The 24,730-nt window shown below is 40.2% G+C and overlaps 1 protein-coding gene across 3 annotated transcripts in view; it reads right to left on the bottom strand.

Annotated features, from left to right (window-relative positions):
- The window catches only part of MCC (MCC regulator of Wnt signaling pathway), a 293,206-nt gene that overhangs the window by 215,719 nt on the left and 52,757 nt on the right, over positions 1–24,730 (bottom strand). For 2 of the 3 annotated variants that reach the window (XM_089492179.1, XM_089492193.1), the window contains exon 4: positions 6,814–7,017. The exons of the other annotated variant lie outside the window; for it this stretch is intronic. In XM_089492179.1, coding sequence (XP_089348305.1) covers positions 6,814–7,017 — 204 coding nt within the window. The remainder of the gene's footprint in view (positions 1–6,813; positions 7,018–24,730) is intronic. 3 annotated transcript variants of the gene reach the window in all.

Genomic DNA, 24,730 nt, shown 5'->3' with positions numbered 1-24,730 from the left:
GATGCAGTAAGAACAAACCAGGGCAATTTTTTTCTGAGCACCTGGCAACCCTAGGTGCAACTGACACAGTGCTGAAATCAGGACATGAAACATGTTTAAACTGCATCCCAGGTAATCTTGGGAGCATTTTACCATTTCTCAACCATGGGCCAATAATGCAAACAACCAGGTGAAATATTTCTATTCCTAATTACATGTCAAGAACAAAGATGAGAAAACATAGCAGCTTAGTTATCTACTGGGCATGAGCAAAAGCATAAGAAGTTACATCATATTTCTCTATCTAAAACAGCTGTACAGGAAGACAGCATCCTTTCTTCTCACCATGTTTCCCTCTTGGGGGAAATGAACTTTACCATTAAAATAAGGCAGCTGCAGTTGCTCACTATCTCAAAAATGATGGCCAGAAATTTTCCTCTATTGATATGTTTTAAGATAATGATAACGAAATCTACTTTAAAAGTGAGAATTTCATGAACAAACCATTTTTCCACAGCTTTTTGTATTTCTGTCATTTTCTCCTCTACATTTTCTGTTTCTGTTTAATACCTTTCATTGCTACACACACACATCATAGTTGAACATATGTTGAAGTACTTGTTGAGAGAGAGAGAAAGAGACATCAAAGTACTTGCTGACTGTAGTCTGTTCAAGAGTACTGACATTCTTAATTATCCATACTAAGAGTCAAAAGTAAGGTATATTCTGCGTTTGGTTCATCACAAGACTAAACTAGCAGATCATCTTTCTTCATCTCACACTATTCGTATATACCCTGAGATTATTATACCCAGGCATACAGCAGGATTGCACAACCCAAATAAAAGGCCAAACCACAATAAAGTTATTTAGTTTCCTTTAATGGCCATGCCACTACTGTCTCCCAGTGGCCAAATACAAGTAGTCAAAAGCAACAAGAAAACAGCTTAATTGGAAAGGGAGAAATAAGGAGGGAAAATGACATACAGAGAGTACTGTAGATGTTAAAAGGCAACAGAAGGCAAGCAAGCCATAAATGTTATTGAGACAAAGCATCTCATGTATTTTTTAAAAATCACATAAAAGAAATTGAAGTGGTGGGGAGAAGAAATGCATTAGCCAACCATTATAATGCCACAGGTAGGTCACTGAGGTTTAGAATGAAAGGACTCAGCATCCTATCTATGAATAGACTACCATCAATTCAATTACTCAAAATTTGGACATCATGAATTTCATCTTCAATCCCAGAGAAGTATCTCCAAAATTGAAATCCTAAGAGAAAACAATAGCACAGAATATTTACAAGAGGCAACAAAAATGTCCTAAGTTATGTTGTTGCTATTAGGAGCATTTTAGATGTGTAACTTATGGCAACTCCATGAATGACGCACCTCCAAGCTCCTCTGTCTTCCAATGCTCTGCTCAGGTCCTGTAGGCTCAGGACCATGATCTCCTTGAGTCCATCCATCTACTATGCAGTCTTCATCTCTTTCTATTGCCCTCCACTTTTCTGATCATTATTGTCTTTTCTAGTGAGTAATGTCTTCTCTGGTGTGTCCAAAGTAGGACAGCCCTGTTGACACCCTTCCTGATAAGGAACCATTCTGTTTCTCTGTACTCGGTTCTGATGGTAGCCTCCTGTCCTGAGTATAGACAATCAAATGTAATGACATATCCATTTTTTTTAGATCAAGCCATAGTTTTTCATTATCTATTCAGTCAAATGCTTTGCTGTAGTCTATGAAGCAACATGCTGATTTTTTTCTGGAATTCATTGGTGCACTTCATAATCTAGTGTATGTTTGCAATGCAATCCCTAGTGCCTCTTCCTTTCCTGAACTCATTGGCATCACTAGGATCGGGGGCACCCACTGTGGTAACTCATGGTGTCACCACCCCCACCCCCACCCCCAGCAACCTCCTCCCATATCACACCATGCAAAATCCTTAAAGTTTTTTGTACTCATGTTACTTAAATTGTAATTCTCATATATGAATGTAATGGCAATAGTTTGAACACAGAGTTAGAAGGGGCCATAAGGGGCCATCAAGTACAACCCCTTGTCAAGCTGTGACATATACAGATAGCAAAATTATAATTACACCATTAAATTACAATGTCATACACACAACCACTTTCATGTGGTTAAAGTGAAAATTTTAAAAGAATGTTTAAAATTAATTTTTAATTTTTTAAAATTTTCTAAAATTTCCAATTAATTTTAAAAATATCTAGGGACATTCCTTTCTTCTCCCACTCTGCCTTGCCCCACTCACACTATTTATTTGTTTCAAAGGGACACAGGTGAATGCCACAGCCTGTTTCTGCCAAAAGGCAAACGTTTGGGTAGCAGTGGTGTCCCCTCCCCTTAGGGTGTCACCTGGTGTAGCCAACAAATCCCCTGGCCCGCACCCCCAGTGATGCCCCTGACTGAACCAGGCTTGCACCTCTGAACTTTCTTGCTCTGTATGTGGCAGGAGCCTGCTTCATAATTTTAAGCCTGACTTTGCTTGTGTGGCAAATTAATGAAATGGTCCTGTAGTTGTTGCACTATTTTATGTCTCTACTTTGGGAAATTAGAAAGCATACTGATAATTTCTGATCCATGGGCCATTGTTTTGTTTTCCGTATTTTAGTTAGCAGTTGGCAGATTTTAGTTAGAACTGAAGTCAATTCTGTCTCTGCAGATTGTAGCTGTTCTATTGGTATGCCATCTGGTATGCCTGGTGACTCTTCATATGATTTTGTTTCCTGTGTGCCATCCATCCCTTCTTCTTTTTTTATATAGCTCTTCTGTGTATTGCTTCCACCATCATTTGATTTCAACTTGGTTGTATATTATATTCTTGTGCTGATTGAAGAGCATTCCCATTCTTGGTTTTAATTTCCTGGATCTTTTGGAGGAGGTCTCTTGTTCTTCCTATTTTGTTGCTAGCTTCTATTTCTCTGCATTGATTATTATAGTAATTCTCTTTATCCTTGCACACTAATTGTTGGAACAGTTGCATTCAAGGCTCTTGTACTCTTCCTGTGTCCCTCTTCTTTTGTTTCTCTTCTTTCCTTTACACTTGTAGTGTTTCATCTGTCACCCACTGTTTCTTCTCTTTCTTTTTGTCCTCCTAACATTTTTCCACATTCCTCTTTGACAATCTTCCTGGCCTCTGTCTATAGTTCTTCTGGTTCCTGGTCAATTAGATTAACAGTTCAATTCTATTTTTCACTTTCTCTTTGAATTCAGCTGGGATGTTGCTCAGTTTGTATTTTGGCATGATGATTGATTCTGTGTTCTTCTTCAGCTTTATTCTTATTTTTGATACTAGTAGTTCATGGTCTGTGCCACTGTCTGTGTCTGGTCTCGTTTCTGTTATGAGAATAGCACTTCTCCATCTTCTTTTTTCAGTTATGAAGCCTGTCTGATTTTTTCATTGGCCATCCAGTGATGTATACATTCTCCTTTCTGATTGCATGAGTATGTTGTTAGCCACCTTGGGTCCCACTTTGGGAGAAAAGCGGGATGAAAATAAAATAAATAAAACAAAACTCTCACTCTTTCACTGTCTTCATTACTTCATCTTAGTTCAAATCTTGCTATCCTTCTGGTTGCTAGTCTGCTTTCTATTTTTGCATTCCAATAATCTATGATCAGCAAGAAATCCTGTTTTGGTACACTGTCAATTTCTGCCTGGCCTCCTTTGTAAACTCTCTAAATTTCTTCTTCTGCCTCCGTGGTTGGGGCATAGAACTGAATTATAGTAATGTTAATTGGTTTCCTCTGAAGTCCAACTGACATGATTCGATCTGACTTTGCATTATAGTTACAGGTGAGTTATAGTTCAGTTCAAAATATCACACACACAAATATGTACAACAGTTAACTTGTTAATGGCTGAATTATACAGACAAATTTCGGGGGGGGGGGAGGTATAATTCTACTGTGTCTTTTGCATTAGAGATGATATTTGTACATGCAACAATGAAAATATTAAATATTTCCTGCAATTAATTTATCTAATTCTTTTTCAATTGACAATGTAACTCTTCACGTTTAACTATCAAATACCAATTCAGAAAGAAAACACTTGGTTGCTTGAGTGTGTACACATGTCCACACACACACACACACACACACAGAGAGAGCGAGCAAGACATTGAACAACCTCATCCACTGTTCAAGAACTGCACTGCTAAAGTCATCTAAGCAGCTTTTAAGGGCTTTTAAAAATACAACTAGTGCTCTGGAGATTGGTCCCTACAGCTGACAAAGCAGTTGTCATACCTGTGCCAGAGCTGTACAATCTCCTCATCATTCCTGACAATGGATTGTCCAGAAGCCTACTCATCACTGAAACCTGTAATCATATGTATTTTAAGGAATTTCTTTGTTTAAATGGATCAGAACTAAGATACTCTGTCCTGTTTGAACAGCAAAAGAATTCTACTTTATCTGCAGTGGCACAAACCACTGTTACAATGATTCCTTGATCATTTATTAGGGATGTTGGTGGTGATGGACTACACAGTGGGAATCATTTCTGAAAGGCCAGAGCAATGTGTAATGAATGGATCAACTGGGGAGAAGAAACCTGTTTGCAGCATTCAAAAACTGATCCTTATAAAGAAGTTCAGTGTAACATACAAATGTGTTCAGGATTTAGTGTAAATTATGTAACCTGGGGAGAGACAAGTCGTGTTAGGGGTTTGAGCATTGGACTACCACATTAGAGAACAGAGTTACAATCTCCACTCAGCCATGGAAATGCACTGGGCAACCTTGGGAAAGTCACACTCTCTCAGCCTTAGAGGATGGCAAAGGTAACATCCCTCTGAATAAAACTCACCAAGAAAACTGTGATAGGTTCAATTTAGGATTGCCATAAATCAAAAACGACTTAAAAGCATACAACAACAACAAATCTAATCTGTGCCCATCCGCTTCTGAGCAAGAATTTAGGATTCCAGTCATTCCTTTATGATCAAGGTCAGACTTGAATGTTATCCCTCACAACTGCTATACTGATGCCAAGATGCAGTTTTTAAATACTTGTAGTTGTTTTGTACAGTAAGTGTCATATTTTAAATCCAGTACAAAATGTGCTTTTAAATTACTATGAGATACTGAAAGAAAGAAAGAAAGAAAGAAAGAAAGAAAGAAAGAACCAGTAAACTGAATTCTGCTTAACAGCGGTGTCATGCAGGAAGAAAAGGTTTGGCCAGAAATTCTGAAGCAAAATATCACTGTTTGAAAAAGCACCTGGTATCTTTGTGCTGATCAGACAAGTCTGAAGAACTTCAAAATCAAAGGCTGTAATTAATTTTTATTGTAAAATAAAGGCTTAGGAATAATGTATTACATGAATAAGTGCATGGTACAGAATGGGCACTCATCTATCTTCTCATCCCCTCTCATCCCATTCTTCCCTTCGTTCCCAGTGTGAAAGGATGCAGGTTTGATTCTGTGGTGCCTTTACATTTCAGGTCTGTACTCTTTTCTGTTCATTGCTGGCTCTGAACAAAAGCCTGAAATTGTAATTCTATCACCTTCTACCTTCTCTTCTTCTAACATTATCTTATACTGTATGCACACAACATTAAAAAAAAGACTACAGATCACATATACAAAACTATCCATTCTGAAGGCTGGTATAAATGGTAGCTATTAATATGGACATTAAAATCTGTATTCTTTGAAAGATCCCAAGCCATTTCCTACAAATAATGGTAAGCCTGATGACATTCCAAAGGTTACCAAAAGTGGAGTTACAATGACATGAAGCCTGATTCTATGCAGATTTACTCAGAAATACAGTGGGCCCTTGATACCCACTAGGATTTAGTGTCAGGACCCCTATGAATACTGAAATCTGAGGATACTCAAGTCCCATTAAATACAATGGCACAGTAAGATGGTGTCCCTTGTATAAAATGGCAAAATCAAGGTTTGCTTTTTGGAATTTATCTATTTTAAAGATATTTCCAAGCAGCGGATGCTTGAATCCATGGATAAAAAAATCCGTGGATATTGAGGGCTAACTGTAAGTCCAACCAAGTTCTTTGGACTGATTCCAAATCGTGCCCAAGATTTTGGCCTCAGTCATGAAATACCGTCAGGCATCCAGAAATCTAACAGCAAAGGCAATCTCAATTGGCAATTACTAAAGAAAAAAAATGCAGTTCTTCCTATTAAAGCCACACTTTCTTCTGCCAGGAAAAATTATGTACATTTCCCCAGAGTGTGCATGCATTAATATAATCAGCTGTGTCACAAGATTTCTTGCCGAAGCCGCGGTCTTAATATTTGGAGTTTTTTTATTCCCCATTCTAAATTAACTACCATATGGTTGATCTCAACTGGGATCTCTCTCCACTATTTTACCTACTGCAGAAAGGAATGCTGTGTGGAAAACACAGCCCTGGGAAGATGGAAGCATGGGATTCCTTACAGCAGGATGCAGGGGGGCGGGGAGATGGAACCTCTGTACAGTTGTTCCTATTTGCATTGCGCCACTTGCATCCACACTGGAGAAATAACCCGTCCGCTCTGGGCCCCACAACAAACTCCAACTCCCAGAATTCCATAGCCTTGAGCCAGGGCAGTTAAAGCGGTGCCAAACTGGGTTATTTCTCTAGTGTGGATGCAACCTTTATCCTTACCAGTCAGTCTCAGATCACCTCCTGGGCAGCACTGCAAGTCAGAGCAAGGGACCCACATCCCTTGATTTCCAAGTGCACTGCCTCCAGACAGGACACTCCAGAAAGGGAGGCACTCTCTAATTCAAAAGCAAATTCCAAGAAGCATGAGCAAACAAGGACACCCAAGAGGGCTTACTTACCTCACTCAGTTCTGCCGAGTCAGTTCCATATTTCACGGCAACTCCAGAATTCATGATGAGACTTTCCAGGGTTTGATGGCTTCCTATGGATTTAAAGGCTTCCAAGCTTCGCTCCAGAAGACTCAGCACCCTCTGCTTCTCAGGGCTTTCCCTGCCTGGCACATTTTGCTCTAGACAGCCATTTTCGCTCAACATTGAGGCAGCCTAAAATTTAACAAGGCACAGGGTTTCCCAAAGACAGGCAGAGACACTGACAAAAAATTAAAGAAACCCACCCCCAGCAAAGCCTGGCTGCTGGTTCACAGACAATCCATTGCTGCAAGACAGCCATTCAAAGACTGCAGAAAACGCAGGCCGGCTGGAAGGCTCCTCTGGCTCCTCATGGGAGAGCTGGGCTCCACTCCCTCCCAGACCTCAGCTAGGTTGGAAAAGGCATCCCCCTCCCAAAGGAGTTGGGGGCATTGGGAAAGATTTGGGGAGCTTCGTCAGCCCTCGCCAGCCCAAAGGCTCAGGCTAAATCCTGCCAGGAGGTGGAGGGAGAAGGAGGCAGACCTCTCCTGCTGCTCCCGCTAAAGTTTCCCCTTCCAGGGAGGCTGGAGTTGGAAGTGCTTTCTGATCAAACCCAGCTGTCTTGCTGCTGGCTCCAGGGAAGGGGAGGGACGCAAGGCAGGAGAGGAGGGGAGGGGAGGGGAGGGGGAAGCCAGCCCAAGCCAGGCACTTTGGCATCGCAGGCATCGCTCCAGAGTTGTGCTGTGTGCTCAGAGCAAACCACCCCTGCACATGCCAAGCTACAAGGCAAAACAAACAAGGCACAGGAGGGACTCACAGGGCAGGTTCTGATTTCCAATAAAGTGACCTTTCTCCCTCCTTGATGCAAAAGAAAGCTGCCAAATTAAAAATTTACAAGGATTCAGGGCAGAGATTACTGGATCCCCCCGCCCCCAGTGTTTCCTTGTTTTATCCTTCACTTGAAGCCAAGGAAAACCGGGAGCTGAGTGCCCCAAAACTGTGGATGCAGCAATTCCAGACTATAGTTCCTATGAAAGAATGCCACTGTTTTTAAAACCCAAAGATGATTTGATGGGATTTTATGTGTTGTTCAACTGGGTTCAGAAATCTGGCTGACCTACTTTATTCTTCTTGTAATGAAAAACAGGCCATTTTCTTTGTCTTTCTTTGACTACATGTTTCTCAAATTGTATTACATGAAAGCTTCCCCTGTTCAAATCCAACTGCACTATTTTACTCCTTGAGTATAGAATATTCTATGCCTCTCTTCAGTAGAAGTTCACAGAATGATTTATACAATAGGAAAATGCAAAAGCAATTAAAATACAGGGGAAAGTGATAATGCAAAGATTTAAAAGGCATACTACTTCTATTACTACTAATTATAAGTTGAAGAACAAGAATTTATTATTATTTAATAATGAGATAGAGTAAACAGTATCCTGTCTGTCTACTAGGAAACTATTGGGTTACACCACCAAAACAGCTACATGCATGTGCATGCACTAACCATGAAGATGTTATGGTTTCTTCAATACCAATACAGCATACCTCAGTTAGCAAAGCCGCTGACAAAGAAGATCGTTTTGACAGTCTTTTTATGCCTGCCTAGTACCTGCCTTTTCCTCCTTGTCCCCTGTCTAACTGAAATATTTTTAATAGCATTGGCATTGAGAGGATAGAGAAAGAGGGCTAGAAAAACACATGACTTTTTGTGCCTTGTTATGTCAGCATGCCTGCAGTAAACAAAGTAATAAAATTTCAATAGAATACTGTATAGCACTAGTCTAGGTGATCATATTGTAGCTGTATGTGCCTGCCTAAAACAGGAAAGGTAAATAGTAGCTGCCTCCAGAATCCCTTACTTAGCATGTGTGAACAGTATGAAAAAAGAAAAGCAGATATACCTGCCTCCACAGCATGTTTAAAAAGCATAGATCTACACATTTGGCCACCAAAATGGAAATGGTTTTAAAAAGCGGAGGGTGATGAAAGCAAGAACAAAAAAATCAACCTTGCATGCATTTTGGTAAAATCTTTTAATGCCATTGCTAGAATATTTTTGTGTACTGTATTTATGTAAGGCTCAGCTAACATGGGTATGCAGGAACCTATCCCTATTCTTTATATGTTATTTGTGCCTTTGGTACGAAATTTTCTATTCAAGTAATGCTAAAAAACACAGCTACTTTGTTAACTAAGCTACTAATTCCCCTGAAGTAGACTGCAACTATTCCATACTGTTGGTGTTTTTGTAGTCATTGTGGCTAATTTGTCAACTGGCAGGCAGCCTATCTTCTGGTGAAGAGCCCTTCCGTACTTAAGTAGACTGGACCTCTGACTGCAGAAACAGACTATTGGGTCTATGTTTAACACTGTGCCAACCTGTCAGAACTTGCAAGACCATGCATGCAACTCTATGGCATTCTAGACACCTGGTTTACCTCCACACCACAATAAGGGAACAGATTTGGACCTTGGTAGATGAGATTGTATGTCTGTATATACACACAACAGCAGCATGTTTATAGTTTCTTATATATTGATATATGAAGCTATAAATTTAGTTGCATTCCTACTTCTGTGGGAGCCGAGTGACATGGGAGAGAGCATCAGCACAGAGGAATGCATTCACAGAAATGCTTTTGGCCCTTTGTGTTAGCTGTAGCTCAAGTAAAGGGGAAAAAAACTTGTGTAGTCTTGTGTGTATAGAAGCAGGTACACATATCTACTTGATTACAGAGAAGAATACATAACAAAATAAAAATTGCCCCAACTGTTTCAAGTAGTTCTCTGCACAATGTCCAAATAGTTGTTCGGCTGGACTCCACTCGACATCCCTCCTGAAAATACTCAGAAAGTGAAGATGAAATTACGATCCTAAGGTAACCTTCTTCATATGCAACTTACGTGTCCATCTTTGTCTTTATCAGCTCTATAGTGGGCCAAAGCTAACAAAATGAATTTCAACATGGAGAAATATAAGGTACTACACTTAGGGTGGAAAAATGAAATGCACAGATATAGCATGGGGGACACCTGGCTGAATGAGACTACGTGTGAAAGGGATCTGGGAGTCCAAGTAGGCTACAAGTTGAACATGAGTCAATGCTGCAATGTGGCAGCTAAAGGCCAATGCGATTTTAGGCTGCATCAATAGAAGTATAGTGTCTAGATCTAGAGAAATAATAGTGCCACTCTATTCTGCTTTGGTCAGGCCCCACCTGGAATACTGTGTCCAATTTTGGGCACCACAATTCAAAAAGGATGTGGAGAAACTGGAGCGTGTCCAAAGGAAGGCGACTAAAATGGTTAAGGGTCTGGAAACCATGTCCTATGAGGAATGATTTAGGGAGCTGGTGATGTTCAGCCAGGAGAAGAGAAGGTTACGAGGTGATATGATATCCCTCTTTAAATACTTGAAGGGATGTCATATTGAGGAGGGAGCTAGCTTGTTTTCTGCTGCTGCAGAGACTAGGGCCCGGAGCAATGGATGCAAGCTCCAGGAGAAGAGATTCCACTTCAACATTAGAAGGAGCTTCCTGACAGTAAGGGCTGTTCAACAGTGGAACACACTCCCTCAGAGTGTAGTGGAGTCTCTTTCCCTGGAGGTCTTTAAGCAGAAGCTGTATGGCCATCTGTTGGGGATGCTTTGAATGAGAGTTCCTGCATGGCAGAGGGTTGGGCTGGATGGCCCTTGTGGTCTCTTCCAACTCTATGATTCTATGATTCTAACAGTACTTATTCTATTTGTGTAATCTCTACCATTTTATTCTCTTCTAGCATCCCTGCCTTCCACAATTATTATGATTAAATGCCTTCCTAAATTTTCTTCACTCTATACTTTTAAATCTTCATACCTTTAATCCTGAAGAAATATTCTTTGAATCAAAGGAATACCTGTTTGTTTACATTCTTGAGTTTATTTTCATTAAACACACACTTCTCTTAATCAGATATATGTCTGTACTTCTAGGCCTACAGTCGAACTGCCGTTAGGTTATGTATAGACTGTAGATTTGTGAACCAAGGTGCTTTTAAACCAAAGCAAGAAATGAAGAAACATATTACATATTATGTATGTGTGTACACATTCATGTGCATGCATACAGGTGCTCTCTCCCATAAAGGAGTAACAGACAGATCCTTTCATTGTTTCCTATGGGTGCTAGGTATTGAACAATTAATTTACATCTAGAATTCTCAGTAACTCTGAAACAGAGGTGGGCAAAGTGCATCCCCATGGGCTGCATGTGGCTCTTGAAGCACCTAAATACAACCTTTGGGAGTAATCAGAAGTACTCTCCAGTCTCCAGACCCACCACCAAATTAAAAAATGGGGGCAATTTTCAGGCAATTTCCTCCCCCAAAAAGGTCAAAACCGCCTGATAATGCAGGGTTTTTTCTTCCCTAATCCTACAAAGACCCCCAAACCTCACCAAAACACATACACACAAAGAAAAATGGTCAAATTGGCTGCCAGAAGTGACACCAGATCACTTCAAGCAAGTTGATACTTGCTCTTGTAGACTGCCAGATGGGAACTGCAAGATATAATGGTCCCCATCCAGATGTAGTTGCCCACCCTTGCTTTTAAAAAATGACTATTTTCATTCCTATGTAAGCATGACATCTTAAAATTACAAGCAAATTCTCTGGGAGAGGAAAAATAACTTCCTTATAGGGTAGAGGGCTTTCCCCTATATTTACAACTTTTATCAGAGCAGTATTTGTGGTTCCTTCTACCACTTTTTCCCCCGCACAGAAAATTGTGAGATACATTAAAGTGACTGGCTCAGGGCCACCTGATTAACTTCACAGTTAGGATTTGTATCTAGCAATGTTTTCTACCAGCAGAATGAATACTACCAGCAGATAATTCCTTCTGTGCATGCCCCAAGTCTACTTCTGGGGATTGGAGGACCCTCCAGTGAAGATCTAGGGGGTTTAGGGAGAATGAAGCTAATGTTGCAGAAGTAACTGTTCCCTTAGATATGCAAGTGTGGATTTGAATCTAGAGTTTTGTGGTCTTAGACAACACTGTAACTACTAATGTGTTAGCTATCTACACCCACTGCAATCACTGACGAAACTAAAAGAGCATACAACCCCATTCTTGAACATATTTTTACCCAATCTGTTCAGGAAGTCACTATTCCAGCAACTTTTGAGGGGCAGCAAATCAGACCTGAACTCTCACTGGAAGCCAAAAGAATTAAATTGAGGCTATCATATTATGTGACTCATTGGGGGTATTATCACACAGGGGATGGGACGTCACTGTTCTGTCCATGGCCATCCTTCCTGCGCAATCAGGGAAAGACTTTCAGACGATTTTGCACTTATCTGGATATTGCGCAAAAGCCTTTCAAATGACGCCACACTGATTCTGCCATTGTCCCGTCAGTGAAGTGGCATTGCCCAGCATTTTGCACTAATGGGAGTTCATATTAATGCAATGCCGCTTCAGAATAATGATAGGATCAGCGCTACATTATGAAAGGCTTTCGTAATCTCCTGGGAAAGACAATAATGTTGGGGAAAGTGGAAGACAACAGGGAAAAAGGAAGACCACAATACAGGTGAATTGAGTCTATTAAGGAAGCAATAACCCTTAATTTGCCAAACCTGAGCAAGGAAATTGACTGCTCTCTTGGAGATCTCTCATTCATTAGATGAAGTCAACTTGGCAGCAAATAACAACAAATAACATGATCAATTTTTCTAATTTTATTAGGCACTATGAAGAAGGTGAACTTCTGTGGAGGCTGTATGCATGAGAAAAATATTTAAACCTTTCACCAATCCATTAATCAGAACATGTTCCTTGGAAATGCACACAAGGAATCTGATTTTCTATTTCCCATTTGTTTAGCTATGCCTCCCTGATGACCGAGAGATGTTATTTTCTTCCACATAAATCTCCACTCTAGTCAATGAGTGGAAGACATCCTAACCCTCCCTTGAATATTTAGGGAGTTTCATTTTTGCCTTCTAGTTTCTTTAATGTTAGGCTGCCTCTCTAAGAGCTCACATCATGTCAGTTTGTTTCCTCTCTTTCCTTCTTAAGTTTTAAAGAATGTGTTTTCTCCACAGACTCTCCTTCCAGCTTACTACAGACTTACCTGAGGTAAACGAATCCTCAGGAGAAGCAATTACTGTTTTTGCACTTCCTGTCCAGATGTTTCTGAAAGTCTTTCCCATCCTAAAAAGCTTTACTTCCTTGGTTTAAACTTGTTCTTACTAAATCAATACACTAATAAGATATGAAAAATGTTATCATTGAATCAGATCACTGCTATACATTCTTTAGATCTACATTCAGATATGTTTTTCTACTCATATGCCATTTTTCTTGATATTTTCCCCATGTCTGATGACTAGGGAGATTATCACACTGCCATTTTCCATCTTTCCCTCCTGACCTAAAGAAACTGGTAGGAAAAAATGAAACTCCCTAAACTTCCTAAACATTGAAGGGCATGAAAACTTTTAAGAACCAATTTTATCGCACGCCTCTGCTCCCAGGCCGGAGGCATCCTGTTCTTTGCAGAGTATGGGAGAAGTCAAGATTGGTTATGGGATGCTATGATTACGTATGAGTTGCCTCCAGGCTGGGCATGTGAAAAAATCTGTGCTTAAAAGACTTCCTCCCACACCTAGGCCAGGAGGGAAGGATAGAAAAGGGCAGTGTGATAATCTCCTAGGAATCTTCACCCAATACTGTTACTGGATCTCAAAGAAAAGCTGTGAGGATAATTTTTGTAAAGTTTTATTTTAATTTAGAGGGAAGAGACAAAAGAGTTGCACAGAAGAGTCAGGTACTCAAATGGACATACTCAAGCAGCAAGCAGCTTTTCCTTAATGTAAGCTGTTACTGTTGTGTGCCTTCAAGGGATTTCCAACTTGTAGCAATCCTAAGATGAATCTTTCATAGGGTTTTCTAGGCAATCATTATCCAGGTTTGCCAGTGTCTTTCTCTGAGGATGAGAGAGTGTGACATGCCCAAGGTCATCCAGTGGGTTTCCATGGCCAAGTGGGAATTTGAACCTTCATCTCTAGAGTCCTAATCCAATACTGAAACCACCATACCATGCTGACTACATAAGCTGCATAAATATAAAATCAACTTATTAAAGGCCTACAAGTCTTCATGATGATATGTTACAGGTATTATGAATATATAGCCAATCTTAAATCCTGCATGCAGAAATATGCTTTTCTTTGTTCTGTTTAAGAACATTGCTTATCAAGTTTGTTCAGAATTTCAATGTGCTATTGTTCATGTTATTAAGTTAATGTAAACCACACTCAATGCAATTCAGACCACTTACCTTCATATAAGATTAGTCATTCAGTTTATTGAGATATCCAAGCATTTAGAACACATTCTAACATTTATATTCATCCTATGCGTAACAGTATCAGTTGCTTACATTTCGGCAAAGCGACCTTTAGGTTTCCAGTGAGCAAAAAGGAAATTAACACTCACTACAATTATATACCAGAATTCAGCTGGCAATGAATTTATGCAAAGGTGGTGGTGGCTGATGTGTATGTGTCGGAGGAAGAGAGTGCTTAGTAAAGATGATTGTTATTTCAAATAGATCTTATCAGCATCTCCACATAGTTACTCAATTGCCATAATTTATCATTTTCAGTTTTGATGAAGTGGGATGCTATTGGGAGAGAGGGCAATGTAAGAAAGGATCACTGCCATTTAGAGGCCTTTTGCTCTTGGAAAACAGGGTATATTCTTGTTGAAATACCTTAAACAGGCAAGACTTGCCGCCTCTATTGTGACTAGCTGCAGGATGAACACACAAATAGTTTGTGATGTAAAAAAGTAATACTAAAATAGATAAACTAGTAGAACAGAATAGATAACTATAAAGGAGACAGGAAATTCCATTACTCTAAATGCACTAACTGTACTTCAGTCAGTTTCCTAACCTCTCTGTCAGACTTCAAATATTACATCTGTTTAAAATGTCATGTTCCTGCCTATGTCAATCTCCCTCACAGCTGATATTAGATTCCTTTTCTAATGCTCCATGGCACCAAATCATTATCTAATCTATCAACATTAGTCTTGTCCAGTTTTCTTCATCATTTCATTCTCACATTTCTGCTGTGAAACATCATCTGTCATAACTGTGCCCCACAAAATGAATAAGAATAACTCTCTTTTGCTAAACAGAGGAGGCTTATGGGGTGCTTGAAAGACTGTAAAAATATTTTTCCCAGATAATCATTTACTTACCTCACTGTTTTTATTCCTTAAATTCCCCTTAAATCTTTGGTTTTCAGAGTTAGTTCAACACGCAAATTTCTATAGCATGCTGGCTCCCTACAGTATCTACTATCCATTAAAAAGCACTATATTTTTTTTTAAAAAAATCAAGATCCCATCATAGTTGGGTGTAAATGATAAATGCAACCAGGCAAATAGTTTGCACTATGCAAAATTAATCCTTACCTTTTTAAATCTATTTAAATATCTTTCTTAAAATATTTTAAATTGTTTAACTTGTTTTAGCTTTTTAAGATAATTTAATTGTTTATACTATTTTATATTAGTCAAGTTGGTTTTATTATGTAACACCCTGAGATCTTTAGACATAGGGTGGGATATAACTATTTGAATAAATAAAATGAATACATATTACAACAGAAAAGTGGCTAAATAGATATAGTGTAGCCCTCCCCAACAGGACTGAACACATGCTCACCCCTTTGCTTTCTCTAATGTAAGATCAAGTTGCTACAGTATTTTATATATTTTAAATTTTATATCTAATTGGGAGCCCCACATTTCTCCCAGTGTGGGACTCTGGGAACTACCTAAGAGTCATTCACTCTGATAGGAAAAATAAAGATAAATTGAAGAAAACATTACCACGAGGTTGTCTTCTACCTGGACAATGGCTAGCCTAGTGCCCACTTTCAGGCATCCTTCAGTGGAATGTGCATCTGTAAACATAACCTTTGCAGGGAGATTTCTTTGCCCCAGTGGATGTTATCTCCACTCCTTCTCTGACAATAACAAACACATGCCTATGTATTTATAAATAAAAACTTTACAAGTACTCTTTCCAAAAATCCAGTGTCTACAAATAAGCAGCAGCACAATCCCACTGTAAGTAAATGTTATGACCAGTACTCTAATTTATCAGATATGAGAACATCTTAATACAAAGACTTATTTTCTCATTAATCTTACTTGCATCCACAAAAGAGTGTTAAAAGATTTGCCATAACAGATTCCCCAAGTCTGTTAACATTCTGCTCAACTGTGAATCATACTGAAGTCTTAGTAATAAGAAGACCAATCTGTCTTCTGAAGTTCCAGAGGACACCTCCCAGTTTCTCCCTTCTTTTACTCAAGATGTGAAATTCCTTCTCTCCTTTTGAAAACACCTTATAAAACAATTACAAAGGTTTGCAGCGTGTCCCCAAAATCAAACATTTCCTACATTTAATCTCCAGCCACCAATTTCTTTGTGCTATTTTGACTATTACTTTCTATTTCCCAGAAGCTAGAAAAGCTAGTTTTGGTGCCACAGTTTTCATAAAACCATGGTATCCACAGTAGGTTCCACGGATGCCCAAATCTGTGGATGCTCAAGTCCCAATATATGGGACCAAATGTCATGGTCTCCAGGAGGCCAAAAAAGAACCCGCTTGTGGTGGGTTCTTTTTAGACCGTATGCAGGGTGCCAATGGCGTGCTTGCACGCTATGATGACATCCACGTGGCGCTGGGCCATGCAGATGTCACCATCACACCCCCCCGTATGGATGGGCAAGTGCAATGATGGTGGCCAGGGTGTGCGGTAGGGTTGCTGAGCACTCATCCCCCGCACACCCTAGTTTGGGCCAAGGCCGATGCAAAGCACCCATCTGTCCAGGCCCGTAGTCAGAAAAAGTTAATGCACAAAAAGTAACTTGTTGATGTTGTTGTGGGACTGATTCTACAGGGTAGGTCCATGAGATAAAGCCATGCTCAGTAAGTGGTTCATTTCAACATTCTCTCCTAGCTACCTGTATACACAGGGGTGAAAAACATCAGATGCAGTCCCTGTGCCTTTCAGTTCCGTCCCATGAAGTCTCCCATTTCCTATGCATCCATTAGGTTTTAAAACACTAACAAACACTGAAGGTTTTTTTAAAAGTTGAATTGATACAGATTTCTGTGTATACCTGGAGAAAAGGTAGAAAGGTTATGTGTATACCTTGGAGAAAAAGAGAAAGAAAAAGAAGAAAAATTGGGTGGCTTCACCTGCATCCACCATTAGCATGCCATATGTAACAAATAATCTGAATGAAATTAGCAGTGTGGGGATGAAACATGCTCCACCCAATCTAAAAGGCTGCTACTTTGTATGACTTCACTGATGTGGTTTCAATTCTTCACATCTGCTTTCTTTCCTATTTTTCTATACAGACGTTTGACTGGCATTTGTCTCCACATGTTCCTAAACACAAAGGAAAGTAGGAAACAAATAACCACACCACTTTTTTGGACAAAAGGATACATCTGCAAGAAATGTCTATGCATCTCTCTATCTCGTTGTTGTTTGTATTTGCTGTCAAACTGACTTTGCCTTATTATGACACTATGAGTAAGAGACCACCAAGTAACACTGTCATCAGCAGCCCTACTCAGGTCTTGCAACCTGAGGGCTGTGGCTTCCTTAACTAAGTCAATCCACTTGTAACACAGTCTTTCTTTTTTCTGACTTCCATTTTGACAAGTATTATAATCTTTTCCAATTAATCATGCTGTCTCATGATATGTCCAAAATACAATTGCCTCAGTTTAAACATCCACTTCTAGAGAGAGCTCAGGCTTGATTTGTTCTAGGACCCATTCATTTGGTTTTTTTGTCAGTCCATGATATCCACAGAGCGTCCTCCAGCAGCACATTTCCAATTAGTTGATTCTTTTCCTGTTAGTTTTCTTCACTGTTCAGCATTTGTAACTATAAATAGAACATAGGTATGGATGATCCTAACTCTATTATTCAATTATATGCTCATCAATTTCTCTCAAACACTGATACAGAATACTATCTTATGGGCAAAGGGGCTTTGCAGTGCTGTTAAAATGGTGTCCTGGCCTTATACACGTTTATGGATGTTTGTTGTCTTAAAACTTAGATTGCTAAAGGGGCAAGTCAGAAGAATGATTTGTGCACAATACAAAGTACAACCATATCTTGTGCCATTCATATCTCCTCCTTCTTGATCATATTTTCAACTTTAAATAGATATTTAAAAACTATATTTTTAAAAAAAAAAGATCTGAAATTTTAACTTAAAGGAAAACTTCAGTTGGGAGTATCAATCAGGATTTTATATAACAAACTATACACAGAGGATCAATTGCCTCTTCAGAAACTGGAACTGGTTGGTTTGATTGCTTCCCTCGTGGATGAAAAGAATATCTCACCAATGCACTATGTCAATAATCATAATCTATCCGCCCACTGTGGAAATGGTAATATGTTTTTACTTTGAAATGAAGCAATCATAGTGAAGCATTTTTTTCATGAAAAATAAAGAAAAGTACTCCTCTCAATGGGTATTTTCTTTACTTCAAAAGTATAAACAACAAATAAGATTTTTAGAAGTCTTTTTAATTTAGCGACTAAACACATTAGGAATGAAGACAATCAGTACATTAAACTATTGGAAGTACTTTGTTCTAGACAAAAACTATTCTCTTGTGGCCAGGAAGCAAAATTCTCAATCATTTGCTTTATCTTGCTGAAATATACTAATTGAAAGAAAAAAATTATGAGTTAAAGGAACCTGCATGCATGATTACAGTAGAAGATCTAAAAAACAAACAAAAAATTCCTGTGGCAAATAAGCTTTTAAAAGTTGTGGTTTCACACAAAGAAAAATTCAATTTCCTTTTTATTTCTTGGACCATATCTGAAACAGAAAGAGTGCTATGATTACTACAAACACCTCAGACTTTAGAGCTAATAAATGTTTGATGTTGTTAGCTGCTTTTGAGTCGATCTTGACTCCTGATGACCCTGTGAATGAGTCATCTCCAAGCCTCCCATCCTCTAGTTCCTTGCTCAGATCTTGTGGGCTCAGGCCCATGGTCTTCCTGGCTGAATCTATCCATCTGGCATATAGTCTTCCTCTCTTTCTACTGTCCTCTACCTTCCCTGGCATCACTGTCTTTTCTAATGAGTCATGCCTTCTCATTATGTGGCCAAAGTATGACAGCCTCAATTTAATTATCTTGGCTTCTACTGGAATTCTCAAACTACAGCCCATACCCAAAAAGATAAGACTCGTCTCCAAGAAAAATCTACTACAAGGCATACCAAAAGCAGAAAATACTGAAACATCAATAGTTGTCACCTACGGATCTCAGTTAAGGCCACTCATATGCATTATCCATGAGCTACAACCAGTTCTCGAGAATAACAGTGCTCTGGGTGGATACCTTTAATTACCTACAGTTAGCCCCTTCCAACCTACAACAGGATATATAATATAGAGCAAATACAGTCACAAACCCATATGCCATCTCTGCTCTCACAGCTACTCTGGCAACAACATGAAAGGTTCCAACAATGTCACCCACAACATCAGAGATGCTTTTACTTGACCATCATCCAAAGTTATATGTGCCATTCTCTTATCAAAAGCCCTCTACATTGGAAAAACAAGACAATCTTTGCATAAGAGATAAACAGACACAAATCTTAAATTAGAAATTAAATTAAATTACCAGTTGGCGAACATTTCAACCCTTCTGGACATTCAATTTTCTATCTGTTCTAGAACAAAAAAAATCCAAAGGAAAACTGGAAACAGAAACCACGGTATTGGGATATGTTCACAAATTCTTATCCACTGGTAAAGGTATGTGCACACTACATATATTAATAGTGGCACACTACATACATTAATAGAAATTAGTATCCATTGTTTCACGCACTATATTTCATAGTAAATATTGTAAGTGAATTTTATTCCAAGTGCCTTTTCTTGAGAACTTTTAATGCAGTAAGATGAGGCTGTTTCATTGCCTGCCCTTCCTGATTCACAATGCAGAAAGACAACTTGAGGACAACAATCTGCATTAGCACACTTCTCATATGTGATATGAGCAGTGTTCTTTCTCCTTGGACCCAGGTAAGTCATAGTTGGAGTGGGAACAGAAGAGAGATTCTGTTATCCAGCTGAATTTTGCAATGTGAATGATGTATGCAAATTAATTGTTCCTGTACTTTTTTATTTCATCAAATTAGTTCTGCTTTTGCTGTTCATTGGGAGCAGCTAGAGAGAAGCAATGCCCTGTCTGACCTCACAGAAGTTGTGAGCCCTAAAGAGCAAAGCTTAAGAGCTTTGTAGTTCTGAGGCTATGATTGCTTTAATTAAATCACTAAAAATATTCTATGCACTATATCAAATTCTGCATTATTTGCCACTACATAGTCAAGATGAAGTTTAGAATATAAAAAAATACTGGTCAAAAACTGGTGGAATCAAGAAATATATTCTTGTAGTCATCTGCAAGTTTGATTAGTAACAGAGTGCTTGCTTAAAATTAATCAAGTTTAATTCTAGTTTTCATCGTGGAAACAAGTATGTACTTACTTGAAGCATCTTAGGCTCGTCTGTAGATTGAGATGCGTGTAATCTAACCTTTCTACATGTATGTTCTAAATATTTCAAGGAAACATGAAAATGCCCAGATGTGAATCAGACATGGTGCACATAAAACCAGAGGTTTAAACTTAACAGTTGAAAGTGAGACCAAAACCAAAGCCACAGTCCCCTTCAGTACCTTAGATGTTGTTTGACAACACAATGACAATATCAATCCACGTAGAAATGCTGGTCAAACAACACTACTTTCTTTGATGAAAGCTGCCTTACTTTCCTATAATGGAAAAATCTCAATACTAGAGATCCAATTAAAAGCTTCAGTTAAAAGCTTCTGTTACATGTATTTGAAAAAGGCTGTCGAAACAAATTAGCCTACTATGGTGCTTTGAAACCTGCCATTCCGAGCTCTGATCAGTCACAAAGGCAGCAAATGACAGGTTGACCTTTCAAGCATAGCATACAAATATATTATCAAACATTTCTGAGAGACACTTTGATGTAGCAATCTACCACTGATGTAAAATTGGCAACCATCTGCTAAAGTAGTGAGCTCTCATAGGAATTTAATATTTTCTCTCTTACTCAACTGAATTTTTGTCATTTAAAGCCATGCAGATGGGTCCTGGAAAAATCATCTAAACTTTTCATGTATGAGGAAAAGAAAAACCAATAACTGAGCAAAGGAACTGAGGAACACGAAAGCAAGATTCACATAAACACAATGCAGAAACGTATTACACATGATATTCAGCACCAAACAACTGAACCTCTAATGCAAATACTGGTTTTTAATTAAAAGGCTGAAAAAAACAAACTATATCATTCTTGCTGCAAATATTTCATCAAATTAGTTCTGCTTTTGCTGTTCATTGGATGAAACGGATTATCTGGACCCATTTCAAACTGGCTTTCGGGCGGGTTATGGGGTTGAGTCGGCCATGGTCGCCTTGGTCGATGATCTCCGTCTGGGCATCGACAGGGGAAGCGTGTCCCTGTTGGTGCTCTTGGACATCTCAGCGGCTTTCGATACCATAGACCATGGTATCCTTCTGGGGCGCCTGGCAGAGGTGGGAATCGGGGGCACTGCGCTCCAGTGGTTCCGGTCCTACCTCTCCGGGAGGTCCCAGATGGTGCAGCTGGGAGACGTGTGCTCCGACGAGAGGGCCCTTAAAACTGGGGTCCCTCAAGGAGCCATTCTGTCTCCCATGCTATTTAACATCTACATGAAACCGCTGGGAGAGATCATCCGGAGACATGGGGCGCGGGGTTATCAGTACGCTGATGACACCCAGATTATTTTCTCTATGTCTCCGACTGATGCAGTGACTGAGGATGGCGCCTCTCCTCTCGTGGCCTGTCTGGAGTCAGTAATGGGCTGGATGAGGGAAAACCGACTCAAGCTGAATCCAGAGAAAACGGAGGTACTCGTGATAGGTTCCCCTGGTCCAGGAATGACGGTGGTTCCACCTGTCCTGAACGGGGTCACGCTCTCTGTGAAGGACTCCGTGCGCAGTCTGGGGGTGCTTCTTGACTCGTCCCTTCACCTGACTGCTCAGGGGAATGCGACGGTCAAGAGCACCTGTTATCAGCTTCGGCTTATTCGCCAGCTGCACCCATACCTGGCCCAGAGGGACCTTGAAACTGTGGTACATGCCCTGGTAACCTCGAGACTGGATTTCTGCAATGGACTCTACATGGGACAGCCCTTATACCAAACCTGGAAGCTTCAAATGGTGCAGAACATGGCAGCTAGGCTGGTTACTGGTACGTCCAGGGCCAGCCATATAACACAGGTTTTAAAAGACCTCCATTGGCTGCTCATTCGCTTCCGGGCGCAATATAAGGTGTTGGTGATGACCTATAAAGTCCTAAATGGCTTGGGCCCAGGATACCTGAAGGACCGCCTCTCCCCGTACATTCCGCCCCGCACCCTCAGAACATCTGGGCAGCAACTACTTAGGGTTCCCGGGGCGAGATTATCCTCCACCTCTAGGAGGTCCTTTTCCATCGCCGCCCCGGCCCTTTGGAATACGCTGCCCATAGAGCTCCGCTCAGCTACCTCCCTGGCCCAATTCAAACGGGATTTGAAGACCTACCTGTTTCAAATAGCATTCCCCGATTAAGGCCCTATAGGCCCCCCCCGCCGCACAGGCAATGGATTGGCTAACCCGGGGGCTTTTGCTTTTGTTTTTGTTTTGATTTCGTTGTATTGTATGATTTATGTAATTTTGGTTTGGTTTTAATTGAATATTGTGTTGTGTATTTTAACTGCTGTAAACCGCCCTGATCTTATGGAAGGGCGGTATACAAATAAAACTTTTATTTTATTTATTTATTTATTTGGTAAATAAATACATCTCCCTGTCAGCTACCCATATGCTAGGTTGGATACTAACACAAAAGTGAAATCACTTCGAAAGAGGCAGGTGCATTTTTGTACCATAAGCCTATTTTCTCAATTCATGTATCTAACCAATTTACATTTTAACAGAAGCTTTACTTGCTAATTCAAAGTTGCTGAAGTGTAAGTACAACTACTCTTAACAGTGTAAAGCTCTGAAAAATAATTTATATGCATTCCTCCGTAATTTGTATTTGTCCTTTTATTTTATGATCAGTGCAATTACATGTGATAAGTAAAAAGATGGACAAAGATGACTCATACGTGGGAATATTTTGTCTGAACCAATTTTCTGATACAAGTATATACAGTAAGTTCTGCTATAACATGATATTTGTGTTCCTAAAAAGGTGTGCATTATAGTAACTTGCACTCTAAAAACAATAGGATTTATGGGGAAGATAGGGTTAGATACATTACTCGTACCTAACCTATTTACAGTCGGCCCTTCTTATACACAGATTTTTTATACACGGATTCAACCATACACAGTTTGAAAATGTTCCAAAAAAGTATAAATTTCTAATATCAAACCTTGATTTTCCATTTTTTATAAGGGACACCATTTTGCTATGTCATTATATTTAATGGGACTTGAGCATCCACAGATTTTGTTATCCACGGGGGATCTTGGAACCAAACCCCAGCATATAACAAGGGTCCACTGTATTTACTTACCATAAATGTTAATCTGCAGAAAATACAAAAAAAATTGGCCTGGTCTTGGGAGTTTCTCTGCCTGCCTGAATATCTGTCGGCCCCTGCCACCTCCTTCTCCTCTGCTGCTGCCGCCACTGCACAAACAAACAACTCTAGTTGAGGCTTAGGCTTTCAGAAGCAGCAGCAGCAGCAAGCTATACTTCCTCATGCTGCAGGGGTCAGTGTTTGTTTGTTTATGGTATTTATACCCTGCCCGTCAGCCCTAAAGGCTCTCAGAAGCCTTATTATTTTTAACTAGACAGTTCCCTGCCCTCAGGCTTACAATCTAAAAAGACATGACAGAAAAGAAGGGACTGGTGGTGGGGAAGGGGATCAGGTCCTGCAGTTCTTCTCTCCCTCTGAGGCCTGGACCAAGGCAGAGGGATTGGAGGGAGGGTTCTGCTTCTTAATATAGACCAGGCCCAATGGAGCTGGGCCTGCATCTCTCCCTCCATGGCTGGATGGTACCAGATGAACTGGAGGGAGGGCTCTGCTTCTTAGAAGGCGCTCGGAAGGTAGAGGTCCAAGTAGCAGTAGAACCAGCAGCTTCTTCTTCCCCCTTGCCCCAGATAGTCACTGTGGTCCTCCCATTCTCTCTGCTGGGGTGTTTTATGCTCTTCCCTCCCTCAAAGTCCACAGCAGCGGCAGTTGGAATGGAGGGAGGGTGTCTCGTCAGCTGCTGGGACTGCCAACAATGACTCTTCTCTCCCTCAGAGCCCACAGTAGCGGCAGTTGGAATGCAAGGAGGGTGCCTTGTCAGCTGCTGGGACTGCCGACGACGGCTCTTCAGTGTTTGGATGAAGTAGACATTTCCTCATTCCACCTCGTCTTCCTTTCCCTCCTGTCTCTTTTCCCCCAGCCAAACACAGACACCTGCAATGTGGGGAGGTGTAGCTTCACTGCTGCTGCTGCTCCTGAATGACTAAGCATAGCAAACTGTTTTGTGTCTCTGCAACAGTGGTGGCAGAAGAGGCTGGATGGGTTTTTTAAAAAGTGTGTGGAGGTAGCTGGCTATGGAGAATCAGAGGGAGAGAAGAAAAGCAGGACTTTGACAGGAGATGGCAGGGGCAGAATAGAAAGAGTGGGGAGTGGAGAGACTACAAGCATTCTCCTGGCCCATGTAATTGCCTTGTGGAAGGGACAGCTTGGGTCGCTGCAGCTAGGT

Source organism: Sceloporus occidentalis, unplaced genomic scaffold, assembly GCF_023333645.1.
Source record: "Sceloporus occidentalis isolate IW3139 unplaced genomic scaffold, rSceOcc1.0.p SCAF_1, whole genome shotgun sequence".
Taxonomy (NCBI): Eukaryota; Metazoa; Chordata; class Lepidosauria; order Squamata; family Phrynosomatidae; genus Sceloporus; species Sceloporus occidentalis.
Note: the sequence above shows the minus strand (reverse complement) of the source record. Positions and strands in the feature narration are given on the sequence as shown.